Source organism: Zea mays, chromosome 2 (assembly GCF_902167145.1).
Source record: "Zea mays cultivar B73 chromosome 2, Zm-B73-REFERENCE-NAM-5.0, whole genome shotgun sequence".
In the NCBI taxonomy this organism is placed as follows: domain Eukaryota; kingdom Viridiplantae; phylum Streptophyta; class Magnoliopsida; order Poales; family Poaceae; genus Zea; species Zea mays.
Window position 1 is genome coordinate 220,774,452 of NC_050097.1, and position 16,636 is coordinate 220,791,087.

At 45.0% G+C, this 16,636-nt stretch overlaps 3 protein-coding genes across 5 annotated transcripts; 2 read left to right on the forward strand and 1 right to left on the reverse strand.

The window, feature by feature from the left end:
• Nucleotides 1-1,180: 1,180 nt before the first annotated feature.
• LOC100286850 (uncharacterized) lies at nt 1,181-6,236 on the forward strand. The gene is made up of 7 exons (NM_001159621.2): nt 1,181-1,658; nt 3,460-3,659; nt 3,825-4,454; nt 4,714-4,864; nt 5,081-5,230; nt 5,463-5,629; nt 5,707-6,236. The coding sequence occupies exons 1-7, from the start codon at nt 1,352-1,354 to the stop codon at nt 5,809-5,811; spliced, it is 1,710 nt and encodes a 569-aa protein (NP_001153093.2). The 5' UTR covers nt 1,181-1,351; the 3' UTR covers nt 5,812-6,236.
• Nucleotides 6,237-7,409: 1,173 nt separating this feature from the next.
• LOC100283550 (uncharacterized) lies at nt 7,410-8,833 on the reverse strand. The gene is made up of 2 exons (NM_001156450.2): nt 8,585-8,833; nt 7,410-8,109 (listed from the first exon to the last, which is right to left on the reverse strand). The coding sequence occupies exons 1-2, from the start codon at nt 8,655-8,657 to the stop codon at nt 7,589-7,591; spliced, it is 594 nt and encodes a 197-aa protein (NP_001149922.2). The 5' UTR covers nt 8,658-8,833; the 3' UTR covers nt 7,410-7,588.
• Nucleotides 8,834-11,734: 2,901 nt separating this feature from the next.
• Nucleotides 11,735-13,373, forward strand: LOC103647897 (cyclin-dependent kinase B2-1). 3 transcript variants are annotated; one of them, XR_002267403.3, is made up of 6 exons: nt 11,735-11,979; nt 12,269-12,436; nt 12,634-12,829; nt 12,915-12,985; nt 13,099-13,168; nt 13,255-13,373. XR_002267403.3 is itself a non-coding variant. In XM_020548635.1 (4 exons), the coding sequence occupies exons 2-4, from the start codon at nt 12,650-12,652 to the stop codon at nt 13,100-13,102; spliced, it is 255 nt and encodes an 84-aa protein (XP_020404224.1). In that variant the 5' UTR covers nt 11,989-12,436; nt 12,634-12,649; the 3' UTR covers nt 13,103-13,373. The 3 variants fall into 3 exon arrangements, 1 of the variants encoding a protein (XP_020404224.1); XR_002267402.1 differs by lacking the exon at nt 11,735-11,979 and having other exon boundaries at nt 11,989-12,436; XM_020548635.1 differs by lacking the exon at nt 11,735-11,979 and having other exon boundaries at nt 11,989-12,436; nt 13,099-13,373.
• Nucleotides 13,374-16,636: the final 3,263 nt, after the last annotated feature.

The following is a 16,636-nucleotide window of genomic DNA, read 5'->3' on the forward strand; positions in this document are numbered from 1 at the left end:
AAGCACATATCTAATTATGGGTCGTGCCGTGCCAGCACGTGTGCCCAGTCATCGACCCACGGCACGGTCCACAATTAGTTATGTGTGCCAGGCCGGCCCAAATAGCCCAAAATACCTTAATATGCCAGACCGGCCCATATACATACAACAGTAATACATCAACAAAAAGTAATATATATATATATATATATATATATATATATATGACCAAAATAAAACTAAGATGTTTTGTGGATGCATATAAACCTTTGGTCAGAAAGAAAAAAACAACTAGCTCATAAATAATATTTAGTTCTCTGTTTAGTGTTTAATTGAGTACTATACATCCATACAGAATACATATACAATGATCATCACTATTCACTATCCATATCTAGGTATTGGTTCTCGATGGCTTATTGAAGCTCTAGATTCTCCAAGTTATGCTAGTCATGTGAGCTTTGACGAACCTTAGTTAAATACTGAGTCTATATTTAGTGGGCATCGGTGGGCCTTAGTTAAATGGGCCATGCCAGACCGGCCCGTGGGCTTGACATGAGGCCCAGGCACGACCCACAATATGGGCCGTGCCGGCCCAGTCCCACAATTAGGTTGGGCCGTGCCAGATATGGGCCGTGCCAAAAATTGTGTGCTTTGGGCCGGCCTATTAGGCACAGCACAAATGTAGTCGCAAGACACCGCACACAAGTAGGCGACCACACGAGAATGCTTCCAAGTTCGGTGCCACCAGCTGACCAGCCGCAGGCCGCAGCGCGCGATCCTGTGTTCTTTTCGCTGCGCCAAGCGATTGGACAGCGTGAAGCAGGCGCTCCGGTCTCCGGCGCCAAATCCGTCGCCGGCACCTCGCGAGCGTGGATACGTTGCCTCATCTGATGATCTGACCGACAGTGCACATCGGCCTAGCCGCCTAGTGCGGTGCCTGTCGTTTTCGCTTGGAGGGAAAAAAAGCGCAGTGGTGGTTTGTGCCGCGCTCCGTGGTGTTCAGAGTTTGTATTGTATCACTTGTTCAGGTGAAGATAATTTTCTGAAACAGTGGAGTTTCACCAACAATATACAAAAAATTGGCAAGCCCACGAGATTAAGAAAAGCTCTTCTTTTTCTCTAAAAAATGTTTTACAAACATTAAAAACTTTTGTTAAGGACCTGCTTATGAATTCCTCAATTACAGGAGGACCAAAACAGAAGACGATAGCCTAGATCCTTTTTTTTTTCTTCTAGAGGAGCCGTAGGCGAATGTGCCGTCTAGTCTTCCGCCCCTCTTCTTCCCGGGAGAGCTCGAGCTCCTCCTCTTCCTATCGCTGCGTGCCTCGCAGCTCCGCCAGCTGCACCTTCCACCCCTCCCTAGCGGTATATGGCATCCCCGTCCTCCTGCAACGCCACGGGCGTGCCGTTCACCCTGCTGGGCGCGCTCATCACCGCCGGACCCGCCGCCTGGCCGGCCTGCGTCGGCGGCGGCCGCGCCTTCCTCCGGGACTACGCGCGGCGCGGGACCAACGCGCTGCTGTGGGCGGGCCTCCTCGCCGTCACCTGGCTCCTGCTCCTCCGCGTCGCCGCGCTTCTCCGCCTCTGGGCGCTCGGCTCCCGCATCCCGGGGCCCCGCGCGCTAATCGCCGACCCCGGGCTCGCCTCCGTCTTGCGCAACGGCGGCGACATCTCCGGTTGGTGCCCGCTCCTTACCTCCTGTTCATGTTAACAGTATTCGGTTCAGTTGGTTGGGTTCAGTTAGTTCGGTGGTTGCTATGGGATTGAGATTTGACGCGGGTGCGACCTCTGCACCCGGTAAAAATTTTCTGTGCAGCATGTTTGACTTACTCGGTGCCTATGTGCCACTTGGTTACTGTTCGATTGGGAACTGGATGTGATTGGATGGAGACATTCGATTCCAGATTTGTGTAGCTCCTTCCTGCGTCAGATGTTGGGCACTAGCCAGCTACTTTAGCGCTGGTCTGTTTGGGATTTCATATTTTGATTTGATTGATTGATTTATGTGGAATTTCGCTTTAGTATAGCCTGATCTGGGTGGGATTAGACCATTTCAGGTGGGGGCCTATGCGCTAGTGATCCATGTTCGTTTTTTTTGTTTGGCTGCTACTGATAATATGATATGTGATCTGTACAATTGGCGCAACACTTAGCAAAATTGCTTCACTGAGCTTTGATGCTTTGTCCACGCAGCAACTGCACTGGTCGTCTCACAGCTACCTTATATCACGATTTATTTCTGCAGGTTCGCTGATGATCTGTGATTGACCTTGTCTCGCTGTTTGAATTTTGATCAAATTATTTATATCTTTAATGCAAGTTTATACTTTAGGTTCATAGTGTCTGGACCAGTTCTACTTCTGAGGGGCCAATTCAGATTTTGTCAATTTATTAGGTTTTCTGTTCTTGTCATGATCTAGTTGTAGTATGTCTCATCATCTTCCTCCTTTTGGTCTCCCTCCTATGATTCAGGGGAAACAAGCAGAAGAGGAAATCAAGTTACTTTTAAAATTCTTATTATTGACAAATCTTTCTCATCACTGCTGGATTTGATTTTTGTCAACTGTATGTCTTATAAGTTATATGGACCTATATTCTAGTTTTCCTGAGAATGTGCATTTTTGTGTGTGTAGAACTTACTAGGCAAGTAGGCCTAACATTGAGGGTGCTGTGTTTTAAATACTACCAGCCATAAATGGGTAGACATAGGTTCCTGCATTATTTTGTTGATGAATAATATTCGGTCCCACGTGATCTAGCATTGGTAGTGTTGTTCTTGAGCATGGGTATACGATGGCCCACTTGACCACTTTAGAGCCCATGCCATTAAAGTTTTAGCTTATTTTGTTCCATCAAATATTCTGTATTGCTAGCAGATTACTATCGTGAAATAACGATCTACTACTTTGTGGGTCTTTACTGTAATGATGGAAATACATTGTTTGACATTTTAGCCTTAGGGTGTGTTTGAATGACCTAGAGCTAATAGTTAGTTGGCTAAAAAAATGATAGTGGAATTAGCTAGCTAACTATTAGCTAATTTGCTAAAAGTAGCTAATAGTTGAACTATTAGCTAGACTGTTTGGATGCCTTCAACTAACTTTAGCAGCTACTCCCTCCGGCGTTTAGGACAGCGACACGGTCTCCAAAATAAAACTTTGACCAATATTGTTTTGTTAAAACACAAATAAACTCTTAATACATTTATACTTCTATAAAAGTACTTTTTAAGACAAATCAGTATATATAAACATTAGGTTTCAATATTAAATAATAAAACATTTATTTGTAGTCAAAACTTTATAAGTTTGATTCAAACTTTGTCCAAAACGACAACTAATAGTACACCGGAGGGATAACTATTAGCTCTAGCGCATTCAAACATGGCCTTATTATGACAATGATGGGTTCTTTAACAGTATACATCACATTGATTGATTCTGATATCCTTTCTCTTTGAACTACTTCATTTTGCAGGTTTTCTATCAAAATTGCATGGGAGATATGGCCCAGTTGTTCGCCTGTGGGTGGGACCCTCCCAGCTACTTGTATCAGTCGTAGATCCTACTCTAGTTAAAGAGGTGCTGTCAAAGGCTAAAGATAAGTTACCATTGACTGGGAGGACATATAATTTAGCTTGTGGAAGACTTGCCTTGTTTGTGTCCTCGTTCCAGAAGGTATGCGCGACCATGTAACAAAATCCATGTGTGCTATACAGTATTACATTTCGCTTGTTTCTAGTCTGTGTTGATGCATTATCACTGATTTATTAGCAGAGGGCATGTTCAGTTGCTACTTTGACCTTTTTGACTTGTTGTAATCCTTTTGGTCTGCAATTTTAGGTGAAAAGGACAAGAGATTCTCTGAAAATATTCTTGAATGAAAGACTTACAGTTGGTACTGGTCAAAGCTCATTCAAAATTATTGATGCTGTCCTGAATAGAATCGACTCTATTATGTCCAAGGATTTTATGGACACTAGATCTTTCTCCCAGCACATGGCATTTAATATTATCAGTGCAACTCTTCTGGGTGATGCCTTCTTCGATTGGTCTGATGCTGCTGCGTATGAGGAACTTCTTATGTTGGTCGCTAAAGATGGTTGCTTCTGGGCTTCTTACACAATTCCTCCATTTTGGAGGCCTAGCTATAGGAGGTATCAGACCCTATGTGCTAAGCTGAAGATATTAACAGAGAGCGTCATCAGAAAATCAAGATACCAAAATAGTTCGCTTCACCATTTTGATCAGAGATCTTGTCAGAAAAGTGAGGGGACAGATCCACATAGAAGTGTTTTAGACAACATGATGCGAAGTCATTGCCTCCATGGGGCTGCTAAAGGACCACTTAATTTAGAAGAGGAAACATGTGGAAACATCATGGGTTTGATGTTGCATGGTATTTCCACTTCTGCTAACTTGATTGGTAACATTTTGACAAGGCTTGTCTTGTTTCCTGAATTGCAAGATCAGGTATGTGTTGGCTCCTTTATTTTCTCTGTTGCAAACTATTTAAGCTGCTTCCTTGTGATGCTAAAAATAATGAATGGTTTTTGGTGTTTTCTTATTCAAATGACTACACTCTCGTGGATTTTTTTACATGTTAATTATTTAAATAAGAAAGAATCCCACTTTGTGTTCCATTGACTGCAAAGAAAGGTTTCCACTATTATCCACCCATATTTAGTGTGTGTGCGTTACATCTCTCCACTCATGCTACTCTATTTTGTAGCTACATGAGGAGATTGTTTCAGTCTGCAATAAATCATCTAAAGTGGAGGTTGATGATCTGCTTAGGATGCAAGTTCTACTTGCTACTGTATGTGAATCTGCTCGCCTTTTGCCTGCTGGACCTCTTCTGCAGCGATGTTCTTTGAAACATGGTATGCATGTTTCCTAGACCTTTTGAATGCCTTCGCCAATCCTGATTTTGTGTGTGTCGATATCATGAATTCATGATGTTTGAAGTTTGATTTTGATTGGTCTGTACTCTGTACATCTAGCTGCTAGAGAAACCCGAATGTCACCTGTAGGCCTGTTTTAATTGCCATATGTTTTCCATTCTGACTCACTTTGGATTTCATTTTCCTTAAGTGCAGATTTGACTCTTGGCTCAGGTGTCACTGTGCCAGCGCGATCAATATTAGTAGTTCCTCTGCATCTCGTGCAAATGGATGCTTCTGTTTGGGGTGATGATGCCGACCAGTTTAATCCTCATCGGTTCCTTAAAAGGGACATTGATCTTGGAGGTCTGTTCTCACTCCCAATTCTTTTTACACTTCACTCTGTTGGTAGAAATTTCATTTATGGCATGAAAAGGTATTATTGAATATATAAGCAGCAGGCCATTTGTAACACCATTTTGAAGACTGTCTATCTTCCATCGTTTCATTAGTCACACATTTGTTAGGCCTTTACCATTCTCTTGCCTTTTTGCAAGATTCTTGGTGATTAATCTCTTGCTTTGTTTCCTTACTGCAGAAATATTAGGAGCACCTAAAGGATCAACTAGGTTAAATATTTCCAGTGAGTGTACCAAGGCCGAATCATTTCTTCCATTTGGTTCTGGAAGTCGAGCATGTGTTGGGCAGAAGTTTGTGGTTCTGGCAATATCGATGTTGATTGCCAGTCTGCTCCGCAGCTATGAGGTTAGATGCACCTTTTCAGTATGATCTGTGTTTTAACTTTTTAAACTTCTGATGTTATTTGGAACTCGATCTCTCAGGTACAACCTCATCCAAGTTTGTCTAAAGAAATGGACACAACAGTTGATAGCAGCCACCTTCATCTTCCAAACCCTAAGATCATCCTCACCAAAAGAAGGATCTGAAGGGAGAGTTTGGCAAACGAAAATCTGGCACGTTTGCTTTCACTGTATTGTTTTTCACTGGTGTTACACCAGTATATGATCTTTAGTTTCCTACCGTCGTTTGGACCATGCTGAAGTTTGGAAAGGCGACCTTGACGATGCGGAAGTGCCTTTTTTCCTCCGGATTTTTGACAGACCCTGTGTGCTTCGTTGGATCTAAGTTTTTGTCAGGTTTTTGGAGCACAGGGCTGTTAGATCACAGGAGACGTATGCTGATGTGTATAAACAGACTCGTTTTTTCAGTTGGGGTTTTCTCCTATCTGTGGAGAATGTAATTAATGTCCAACGCATGATGTCGCTCGCCACATATATTTTATTGTATCTTACTTGCATATAAACATGTGAGCTTATTGTTTGGACCATAATTTGTGATAAATCTGTGGGAGTATCTCATGTTTTCCTTTCTTCCGTATTGCGCACTGGAAAGGTTCTGAGTTTTGAAGAGTGAGAAGCCGAGGGCCAACGGTTTGTTGGTGGGGAAAATGTTGAGCGCAAACCATCTATTAGAACCATCTATTAGAGCTAGTTTGGAATCCACAAAACTGCCACTCATTAGAGTGGCTAAAATTCTTTATTAAAAATATTGAATAAGAAGAAGATTTTAGTCTATTCAATCTCCTCAGGTATTCTCGCTCCCAAATAGAGATGGCAACGGGTACAAACCCGCTGGGTTTTGCCGTCCCAAACCCGTACCCGTGAAAAATATCTATGCCCATTAAAAAACCCGCACCCATGACGGGTTTGAGATTTTGCCCAAACCCGTACCCATCGGGTTAGCGGGTACCCATGGGTTACCCGCGGGTTTCATCTCAAATATACTTGTTCTTCTCATAATCAATAAGTATCGTAATGATTAATGAGATCATGACCCAAAATCTATGTAATGAACAACGAGTTCATGATTTGGTATAAAAATTATTAGTAGAGAGAATGAAATACAAATAATAAGTTGTATAATTTAGTGACCTTGCACTAAGTTATCCATCCACCACATATATAACGCTAGTAAAAACTATAATAGCAATCAAGCAACACTCTCACCGACTATTGATACATTCACCAATTGATAAAAAATATGAAGTAAATAAGGAATAACAATTTTGTTGGTCGTTTATAAAATAAAATGACAATATGCACTAGGTTTGGTCGGGTTTAAAAAACCCACGGGTTCACGGGTTTGGGTACTATAGGAACAAACCCGTACCCATAAACCCGCTGGGTATAGATTTATGCCCATTAACAAACCCATGAGTATGAAAATTGATCCAAACCCGTACCCTAATAGAGTAAAAACCCATCGGGTTTCGGGTACCCATTGTCATCTCTACTCCCAAACTAACCTTTAGGGAGATGATCAACGGGGATGCAAAATTGACTAAGAGAGGTTCGATTCAGTGGAACCGAACAAGATCTTAGGTGAAATAAAAATTCTTATAAAAAACATATTTTAGAAATTTTTAAAAATAACATTATGAACATGCATAGTGCACCTATGAATAAACATTGTCGTAATTTAAGATTTATCTGAATCTAGAAAATTTCGTATGAAAATAACAATAGGGACAAGTCCTTTTGACCTCCATTAACTATTGCGATAGATTGATTTACTTTTTTTAACAATAAATCACATGTTTGTTTCGTAATCAATCTTTTCAAGTGAAAAAAGCTTAATAAAGCCAACGAGACCTGAACGTGACAACATAAGCCACGAAGATGTTGGTGCATGCGTACTAAACACTCACTTCACCAGCAAAACTACAAACCCCACCAACAAAAGGACCAGCTGGCCGAAGCCGAACGGCCGAGCCGCCGAGACCGCCCAGTTGGAGCCCGGCGGAGCCGGCGAGTAGTCGCCGGATCCCGTGCTGGTGCTGAGCACGACCACGACCCAGTCGCCCTCGCTCGCGATCCCGGCGCCGGAGAACTGGCTGTCGTTGAGGAACCGGTTGTACTGCGACTTGGTGTAGTTGGCGAGGACGACGGCGGGGGCGAGGCCCGGCACGCACGCCGGCATCACCTGGCCGTCCTCGGTCACCGACGCGTTGAGGTGGCAGCGGTCCAGGTACCTGGGGTAGTCCGGGAACTGCTGCTCGGTGCCGATGACGGTGTTGGCGCCCGTCGTGTTGGTGCACTCCTGCCCCTTGAACTGCCTCGCGAGCTGCTCGGCCAGGCACGCCGCGTTCTTGTTCTCGGACAGCGCCGGGACCTTGAGCGAGGACCTGTAGCTGTTGATGCCCTTGAGGAGCTGCGCGTCATTGCCTGGAAAGGGGGAATTCCGTCAGTCTCCTACCAGAACAGCGCTAGATTTTTTTTTCATCTTTAGACGCCATGAGGATTAATCGCGATCGAGCACTTGGGAGTGAATCGTGTGCGACAGACAGAGAGACAGGCCAAGGCAAGCCTGTATAAAAATACACTGTGTTCCCATTCTCAACGACACCTCTGCTCTGGGTGCAGATCTTGCAGCAAACGGCCGAGCTGACTCTGGGCATTGGATATCAATCATACTTGTGGTTAGCAGCAGACAGAAGAGCCTGAGCTCGTGCGGCTGCTAAAACAATTCCCGGCAACAGTCCAAGCCACGAGACCACGTCCACCCGATTCGTACGTAGCTGGTGCACATTGCCAGATCACCAGAAGGCGAGAACGCAGTGCGGCGCACTAGATCCGCGGGAACCCAGCCAGCTGCCAGCCTAGTGTGACAAGTCAGGAGAAGGGAGATGAAGAAGCTTACCGTCGGATCTGGCGCAGTGCAGGAGGGAGGAGGCGAGGACGAGGGCGCAGAGGAGGGAGATCCTGGAATTCATCCTCTTCGTAGATCACCAAGGCGCTCCGCTGCTGCCTGCCTGCCTGCCTTGTTGCCTGCCGCAACAGGTATAGGCGGAGGCGCCGCGAGCGAGGAGGAAGGAGGCCTGCTGCTGTCACCAACCACCGCCCTACCCTTTACGCTTCCTTCCGGCCTGTCCCAAAAGCGATAATAATTATCACTAGTACTCCCTCCGTTTCTTTTTATTAGTCGCTGAATAGTGCAATTTTGTACTATCTAGCGACTAATAAAAAGAAACGGAGGGAGTATTTTTTTTGCACAATATTTAATGCCCCTTTTACTGTTCTGCTGTAAATAAATAGATGGTACTACTTTGAATTGAAGCAGTGATTTTGTAGGCCACTTTTACGGCTCTGCTACGCGTTTGGTACTTTGAAGCAGTGATTTTGTAGGCCACTGCTCGGTGTTGTTGTCTCGTGCTAAAATAGAAAAAAAACAAAACCCCAAAGAAAAAGTAATAAATAAATGAACGGAGTTGAACTTACGGTGCTTTGGTTAGTTCGGCACGGTCGTCGGCGTAACTACCGTCGGCACCGACAGCGCACCGTCGCGAACCAACCGAAACCGACGGCTTCGCTTCGCTTCGCTTCCCTCTACGGCTCCACACGTACAGCACCTGCCTAATAATAACAATACGGCGGATACATTAACCCATACTTGTATTTATGCAATATAATACTTATATATATAATAATGTGGAATCCAAGACCAGCCTCGTCAGATCTCTCACAACCTACTTGTACAAAAAAGCAGAGTGCAACCAACGCCCAATTTGCCTGTCTGCCTAAGAGCGACGCCCAATAGAAGCCCATCCCTCCTCCATCGTCTGCTCGCACGACTCCGCCCAGTTCGTTGTGGTTCTCGGCGCCGGAACTGCTTTGGTGCTCCCACGGAAGCACGCCGCCCCTCTCCATCCTCCCGCCTCCCCTAGTGCTTAAGTTCTTAGTTTCTCTGTGCGTACAGATGTTTCTGTGAAGCTACTTGCAGTTTGTGTGTAGTAAGAACAAGCAATTTGTGTATACAGCTGTTTCTGAGATGTAAACAACCAAGATGTTGTTTCTGTGAATCACAAGCAGTTTGTGTGAATTAAGAACAAGCAGTCTGTGTATCTGCAATAAGAAGAACTAGTTTCTGTGAAGTAAGAAAAAATGTGGGATGCTTTCCTTTAGTAGTCTGTTTTTTTTGGTATCTGTCTTTTATATGTAAAATGGTAAGGCTGAATCTGTAACTCATATATAAAAAGGGATGGTAAGGTTGAATCTGTAACTCATTTGAACTCCAAACCATTTCGTCCATCTTGCGCAATCATTTATTTGTTTCGTCCACTGAGAGTCTGTTTCAATACTGGCTTTAAATTATTCCAGGTGCTTCATGGGATTGAATGTTTGACTGCATATTTCTCTTCCCACAAGTACAATATTGTAGCTCTGAATATTTTATTGCATAGCGTAACCTGTTCTAGCTGTTGATATTTGAAAGGGAGATCTTCCTTCTGTGCGTTAATACTTGGATAATGCAGCAAGTTGCTGAATAAACTTAAACCGGGTCGGTATCAAGCAATGGAGGACACCAGAGGTGAGGTGGCCTTGCCTGCGCTGAACAGAAACAGGCGGGCGCCGTCCAAGGAGCTGCCACGAGCGGAATGAAGTGAAATGCAAAATATGAATACCCTGAGATCAAGGTAATCTACGCCACTACACCAGCGAAGCAGCGACCAACCGGGCTTCATAACTACATGACGCAAGGAGCACACGCCGGACATGGAAATATGCAGTATTATCTACGAGAACAACACCGCGACTAGGCACACGCCGGCAGTTTGGTCAGGCTACAACCATCAGAAAGAACCAATGTGCGGTGGGCCCATTGCGTTCTCCTCCTGATACAACAGGAGATGGATCGTCAGACAGACTCACAGACGCAGCATAAAACACAAATGATACTATGAGATATTATCATATAGGCAGAACACCAAAGTCTCCAGATACTAGTAACAATATATCTCTACTACTCTATATGTTTCTTGTGTAGGCGTGCACAGCACCTTTGTTCTGCCTCCCCGCGCATCGGCTGCTGCCGCGCGCAAATCCGCCGTGCCCCCGGTCCCGCAAATCCGCCGCGCCAGCTCCGCCCGCTCGATTCCCCACCCAGCGCCCGCATTCCCCGCCGCCGTCCTCGCGGATGGAAGGTTGCGCACACGGATGGAAGGTTGCGCACAAGGAGGACGCAGACGAACACAGCTGGAAGGTTGCGCCAAATCGTGCATCCGCCGCAACGCCCACGGATGAAAGGTTGCGCCACCAAATCGCGTGGATGGAAGGTCCACCTCCTCCTCCTCCTCTCCCCAAATCGTGCATCCGCCGCGCCCTCAAATCCCGCGGGCGTTCAACTCTTTCTCGGTCACCGTCAATGGAAGGTCCCAATCTCTTCTCGCCATTACCGCGCCCGCCCCGTCAATTCCCATATCTCTTCTCGCCATTCTCTCGGAGCATCCACTGCCATTCATGGACGGCAGACGATTCCATCCTCTCGGTTCATGAAGGTGCTCTTCCTGCGCCTCGGCTTCTCCGGCGTCGCAGACATGAAGATCCGCCGCTCCGAGTGGGGCGGGGCCCTGGTCGCGCCGCGCAGGTCCGGGTCGCTGTCGGCGCGCATCAGCGCCGCGCTGTCCGGTGGCCTGGTGCTGGCGCCGCCGGCGGTGGAGGAGAAGGTGGAGGTCAACTCCACCATATTCCCCAAGGGCCCGCCGGTGCCACTCCCGGTTCAGAAGATGGCCAGGCACATCGACACCACCGAGGTGAGCAGGGGCCCCGACGACCTGCCGGGCTACTGGGTCGTCACCGGCGCCAAGCTCTGCATGGAAGGCGGCAAGGTCGCCCTCAAGGTCAAGTACTCGTTGCTCATCGCAGTGCAAGAGGACCCTGAAGGACACTGACGCTTTGAGGCCTCCATTGCCATCGTCCACGCCTCAACTCTGTCTGTCTGTTGTGTTGCCGCGGTGTAAAGTTCAGTTCTGGGCAACTACGTTGTACAGAATACAGTGTGCCCAGAGGCTGATGTTTTTTGGTTTGTTCACTTAGTTCTTGCAAATCTAGGAACAGTTTAGGTTTAGATATAATACAGAGAAATTACCTGATTCGATTGAGCATTCAATACATGAGAAATTAGTGCTGGCTGCATCTGCAATTTCATCAAAATTTGGCACGGTCCTGCAACAGATGATTTTCTTTCGCAGGTATGGGCTGCATAAGACATCCACAAAGCAAAATAGAAGAAACAACATCTTTGCTTTGTAAGTTTAGGTACACATTGTCCTCCCCATCGTCCAGGTACATCATATCTATGTCTGTTATTCATAAGCCAACCGCATGAGATGCAGGGCACGCTCAGTTACCTCCTAGCTACGCTGTGAGACTGATCGTTTTCCATGCCTACAACATTGAATAAATTGTACCATTACAGTAACTGGTCCAATAAATAAAAACTTGTATCTATTTATAATGAGAAACCCGGTATGGACAGCAAACTTGTATCAAAGATGGTAGCTTATGGCAATGAGGTGTGTTTATGTTTTTGGTTTGTTAATGGCAGGAAGCGGATGGAAAGAAGATTCAGATCCAGCTGACAGGGTTCATGGAAAAGAACACAGTGAAGTTCATGAAGGAGCTGTGGAGCCTTCTCCTCAGTGCGCAGCAGAATGCCAGTGGGGTGCCTCAACAGTTTCTGGATGAAAAGGAGGCTGAGATACATCAGAAAAAGGTTTGTTTCAATAAAAAAATATGCTACATTACATCAGAAACAGATGTAACTAATTCAAATATTATAATGGGAGTTTATGGACTTTTGTTTTTTTGTGCATTGTGTGACCAATAATGACAGTTCATTCATATGAAAATATGGTTTTCATTGTCACCTTATTCTTCGCTTAGTGTGTTAATATGGCTACCCTGAAGCAGTACTTGAAGTATCTCTATGTTCAAGCTGCTACTCCAGCTGTGCAAGGGCGTGGGTTTTGTTCACGGCCGCGGGGTGCTCCACCGTGATCTGAAACCGCACAACCTGCTCATGGACCGCAAGACCATGGCGCTCAAGATCGCTGACCTCGGACTCAGCCGTGCCATCACCGTCCCTGTAAAGAAGTACACGCACGAGGTCTGCTTCCCACTGCCACTGGTCTTCATCATCAGCCGTGCATCTTGCGTCTGATTAAATAGTGGAGTCTGAATTGTTTGTGCAGATTCTGACGCTGTGGTACAGGGCGCCCGAGGTTCTTCTTGGCGCCACACACTACACGCCGGTTGACATTTGGTACGTGGGCTGCATATTTGGTACCATTTCGATGAGCACATATTCTTGTCAAAGCAAACTGCTTCAGAATTCAAACCGACATATACGATTTCTAATTTGGTTGTAAATGGCAGCTGAGTTGGTTACTAATCAGCCACTTTTCCCTGGCGACTCCGAGTTACAGCAGCTCCTCCACATCTTCAAGTAATGCCTCCAGTGCTTTAGTTCGTTGTTTGCATTCTGAATTCTTGGTGGGTGTCTAATGCTCCATCTTGTTCTTTGGGTGAAAGGTTGCTGGGCACCCCAAATGAGGAGATGTGGCCAGGAGTAGGCTCCATCTTGTTCTAGACCTTTTTCTAAATCATATTTTTACTCGTCCAGGCTTTATACATATGTTATTATTGCACTATTTTTTTCCCGTTGCAACGCACGGGTATTTACCTAGTAGTCGATTATGTCAATACCACGTAGAATGCCCAAATACCAAACTAGAACTACATCCAAAATAACCTGACCCTTTTTGCCATATATACTGATACTCTCACAAAAACTTTTTTTTTCTTACTCTCACAAAAACTAGAACAGGCTCGTTGAACTCGATCATTCCATTAATCCATTTGGATCGTAAGCTACAAATGAATAAATGAAGAATCAGAATCTTCCTTGAGGTGTATTCAGAAATATCGGTTTTTGGTGTATCAGAATCGTAAGCCCGTTGAACTAGACTTAGCAAAACTGTATCTCTAATGAATCTCAAATTCATTCACTAATTCAAACCTAATTCAGTTTCTTCTTCTTCTTTGGTCCCAATGAGACAAAAGCTGTTGTTATCCTAGTTCTCTGAGCTAGTGATATAGGTCGTATTTAGATGTATTAGAGCTAATAGTTAACTGTTAAAATTAGCTAGTGACATCCAAACGTTATTAATAACTACTTTTAACTAGAGATGTCCAAACAACATCACTCGCTATTAAACAAGTTAACTATTAGTTATACTAACTAGTAACTACCCATTAGTTCACTAGACCATTAATTTATTAGCTGGTTCAATCTAGCTAAAATCATCTAATAGTTAGCCAGCTATTTGTTATCTAGTTAATTTTAGTATTTTTTTAATATGGTAACTATTAGCTCTAGTGCATCTAAACATGTGCTTAACCTATTTCTCTCCAAATCATTGAATGCAAGCCTACTCGGCTGTTAGAAAAGGCCTGGTAATCTCTGCCCTTGTTTGAGTTTTTTTTCTTGGGGACTGATAGTCGCCTAGAGGGGGGGTGAATAGGGCGAAACTGAAATTTTACAAATATAAACACAACTACAAGCCGGGTTAGCGTTAGAAATAAAAACCGAGTCCGTGAGAGAGGGTGGAAAACAAATCGCAAGCAAATGAAGAGTGTGACACGCAGATTTGTTTTACCGAGGTTCGGTTCTCTCAAACCTACTCCCCGTTGAGGAGGCCACAAAGGCCGGGTCTCTTTCAACCCTTCCCTCTCTCAAACGGTCCCTCGGACCGAGTGAGCTTCTCTTCTCAAATCAAAGCCGGGAACAAAAACTTCCCCGCAAGGGCCACCACACAATTGGTGCCTCTTGCCTTGATTACAATGGAGTTTTGATCACAAGAACAAGTGAGAAAGAAAAGAAGCAATCCAAGCGCAAGAGCTCAAAAGAACACGACAAATCTCTCTCGCTAATCACTAATAGCCTTGTGTGAAATTGGAGAGGATTTGATCTCTTTGTATGTGTCTAGAATTGAATGCCTAGCTCTTGTAAGTGGTTGAGAAGTGGGAAAACTTGGATGCAATGAATGGTGGGGTGGTTGGGGTATTTATAGCCCCAACCACCAAAAGTGGCCGTTGGGAGGCTGTCTGTTTGATGGCGTACTGGAAAGTCCGGTGCACACCGGACATGTCCGGTGCCCCCGCCACGTCATCACTGCCGTTGGATTCTGACCGTTGAAGCTTCTGTTATGTGGGCCCGCCTGGATGTCCGGTGCACACCGGACATGCACTGTTCCTTGTCCGGTGCGCCAGTATGGGCGTGCCTGACTTCTGCGTGCGCTGCGCGCGCATTAATTGTGTCGCAGGTAGCCGTTGGCGCCGAATAGCCGTTGCTCCGGAGTTGCACCGGACAGTCCGGTGCACACCGGACATGTCCGGTGAATTATAGCGGACTAGCCGTTGGAGATTCCCGAAGCTGGCGAGTTCCTGAGGCCGCTCTTCCTTGGCGCACCGGACACTGTCCGGTGTACACCGGACAGTCCGGTGAATTATAGCGCGAGTGCCTCTGGAGATTCCCGAAGGTGACGAGTTCGAGTTGGAGTCCCCTGGTGCACCGGGCATGTCCGGTGGCACACCGGACTGTCCGGTGTGCCAGACCAGAGGTGCCTTCGGTTGGCCCTTTGCTCTTTTGTTGAACCCAACTCTTGGTCTTTTTATTGGCTAAGTGTGAACCTTTAGCACCTGTATAACTTATACACTAGAGCAAACTAGTTAGTCCAATAATTTGTGTTGGGCAATTCAACCACCAAAATTATTTAGGAACTAGGTGTAAGCCTAATTCCCTTTCAATCTCCCCCTTTTTGGTGATTGATGCCAACACAAACCAAAGCAAGTATAGAGATGCATAATTGAACTAGTTTGCATAATGTAAGTGCAAAGGTTGCTTGGAATTGAGCCAATATAAATATTTACAAGATATGCATGGATTATTTTTAACATTTTGGACCACGCTTGCACCACATGTTTTGTTTTTGCAAACTCTTTTGTAAATCCTTTTCAAAGTTCTTTTGCAAATAGTCAAGGGTAAATGAGTAAGATTTTGCAAAGCATTTTCAAGATTTGAAATTTTCTCCCCCTGTTTCAAATGCTTTTCCTTTGACTAAACAAAACTCCCCCTAAAAGAGATCCTCCTCTTAGTGTTCAAGAGGGGTTTTGATATATCATTTTTGAAATACTACTTTCTCCCTCTTTTGAACACAATAGGATACCAATTGATAAATACTCTTGGAAAACACTAAGTTTTTTTTGAAATTGGTGGTGGTGCGGTCCTTTTGCTTTGGGCTCAACCTTTCTCCCCCTTTGGCATGAATCGCCAAAAACGGAATCATTAGAGCCCTCGAAGTACTTTCCTCTCCTTTGGTCATAAATAAATGAGTTAAGATTATACCAAAGACGAAGTCCTTTTGCTTTCTCCCCCTAGGATGGAGAGTGGCTCGGAGCGACGGCGACGGATGAGTTACGGAGTGGAAGCCTTTGTCTTCGCCGGAAGACTCCAATTCCCTTTCAATATACCTATGACTTGGTTTGAAATAGACTTGAAAACATATTAGTCATAGCATATAAAAGAGATATGATCAAAAATATATAAATGAGCTATGTGTGCAATCTAGCAAAAGAAGTTGCGTGAATCAAGAATATTGAGCTCATGCCTAAGTTTGGTAAAAGTTTGTTCATCAAGAGGCTTGGTAAAGATATCGGCTAATTGATCTTTAGTGTTAATGTAAGAAATCTCGATATCCCCCTTTTGTTGGTGATCCCTAAGAAAATGATACCGGATGGCTATGTGTTTAGTGCGGCTATGCTCGACAGGATTGTCGGCCATTTTGATTGCACTCTCATTATCACATAGCAAAGGGACTTTGGTTAATTTGTAACCGTAGTCCCGCAGGGTTTG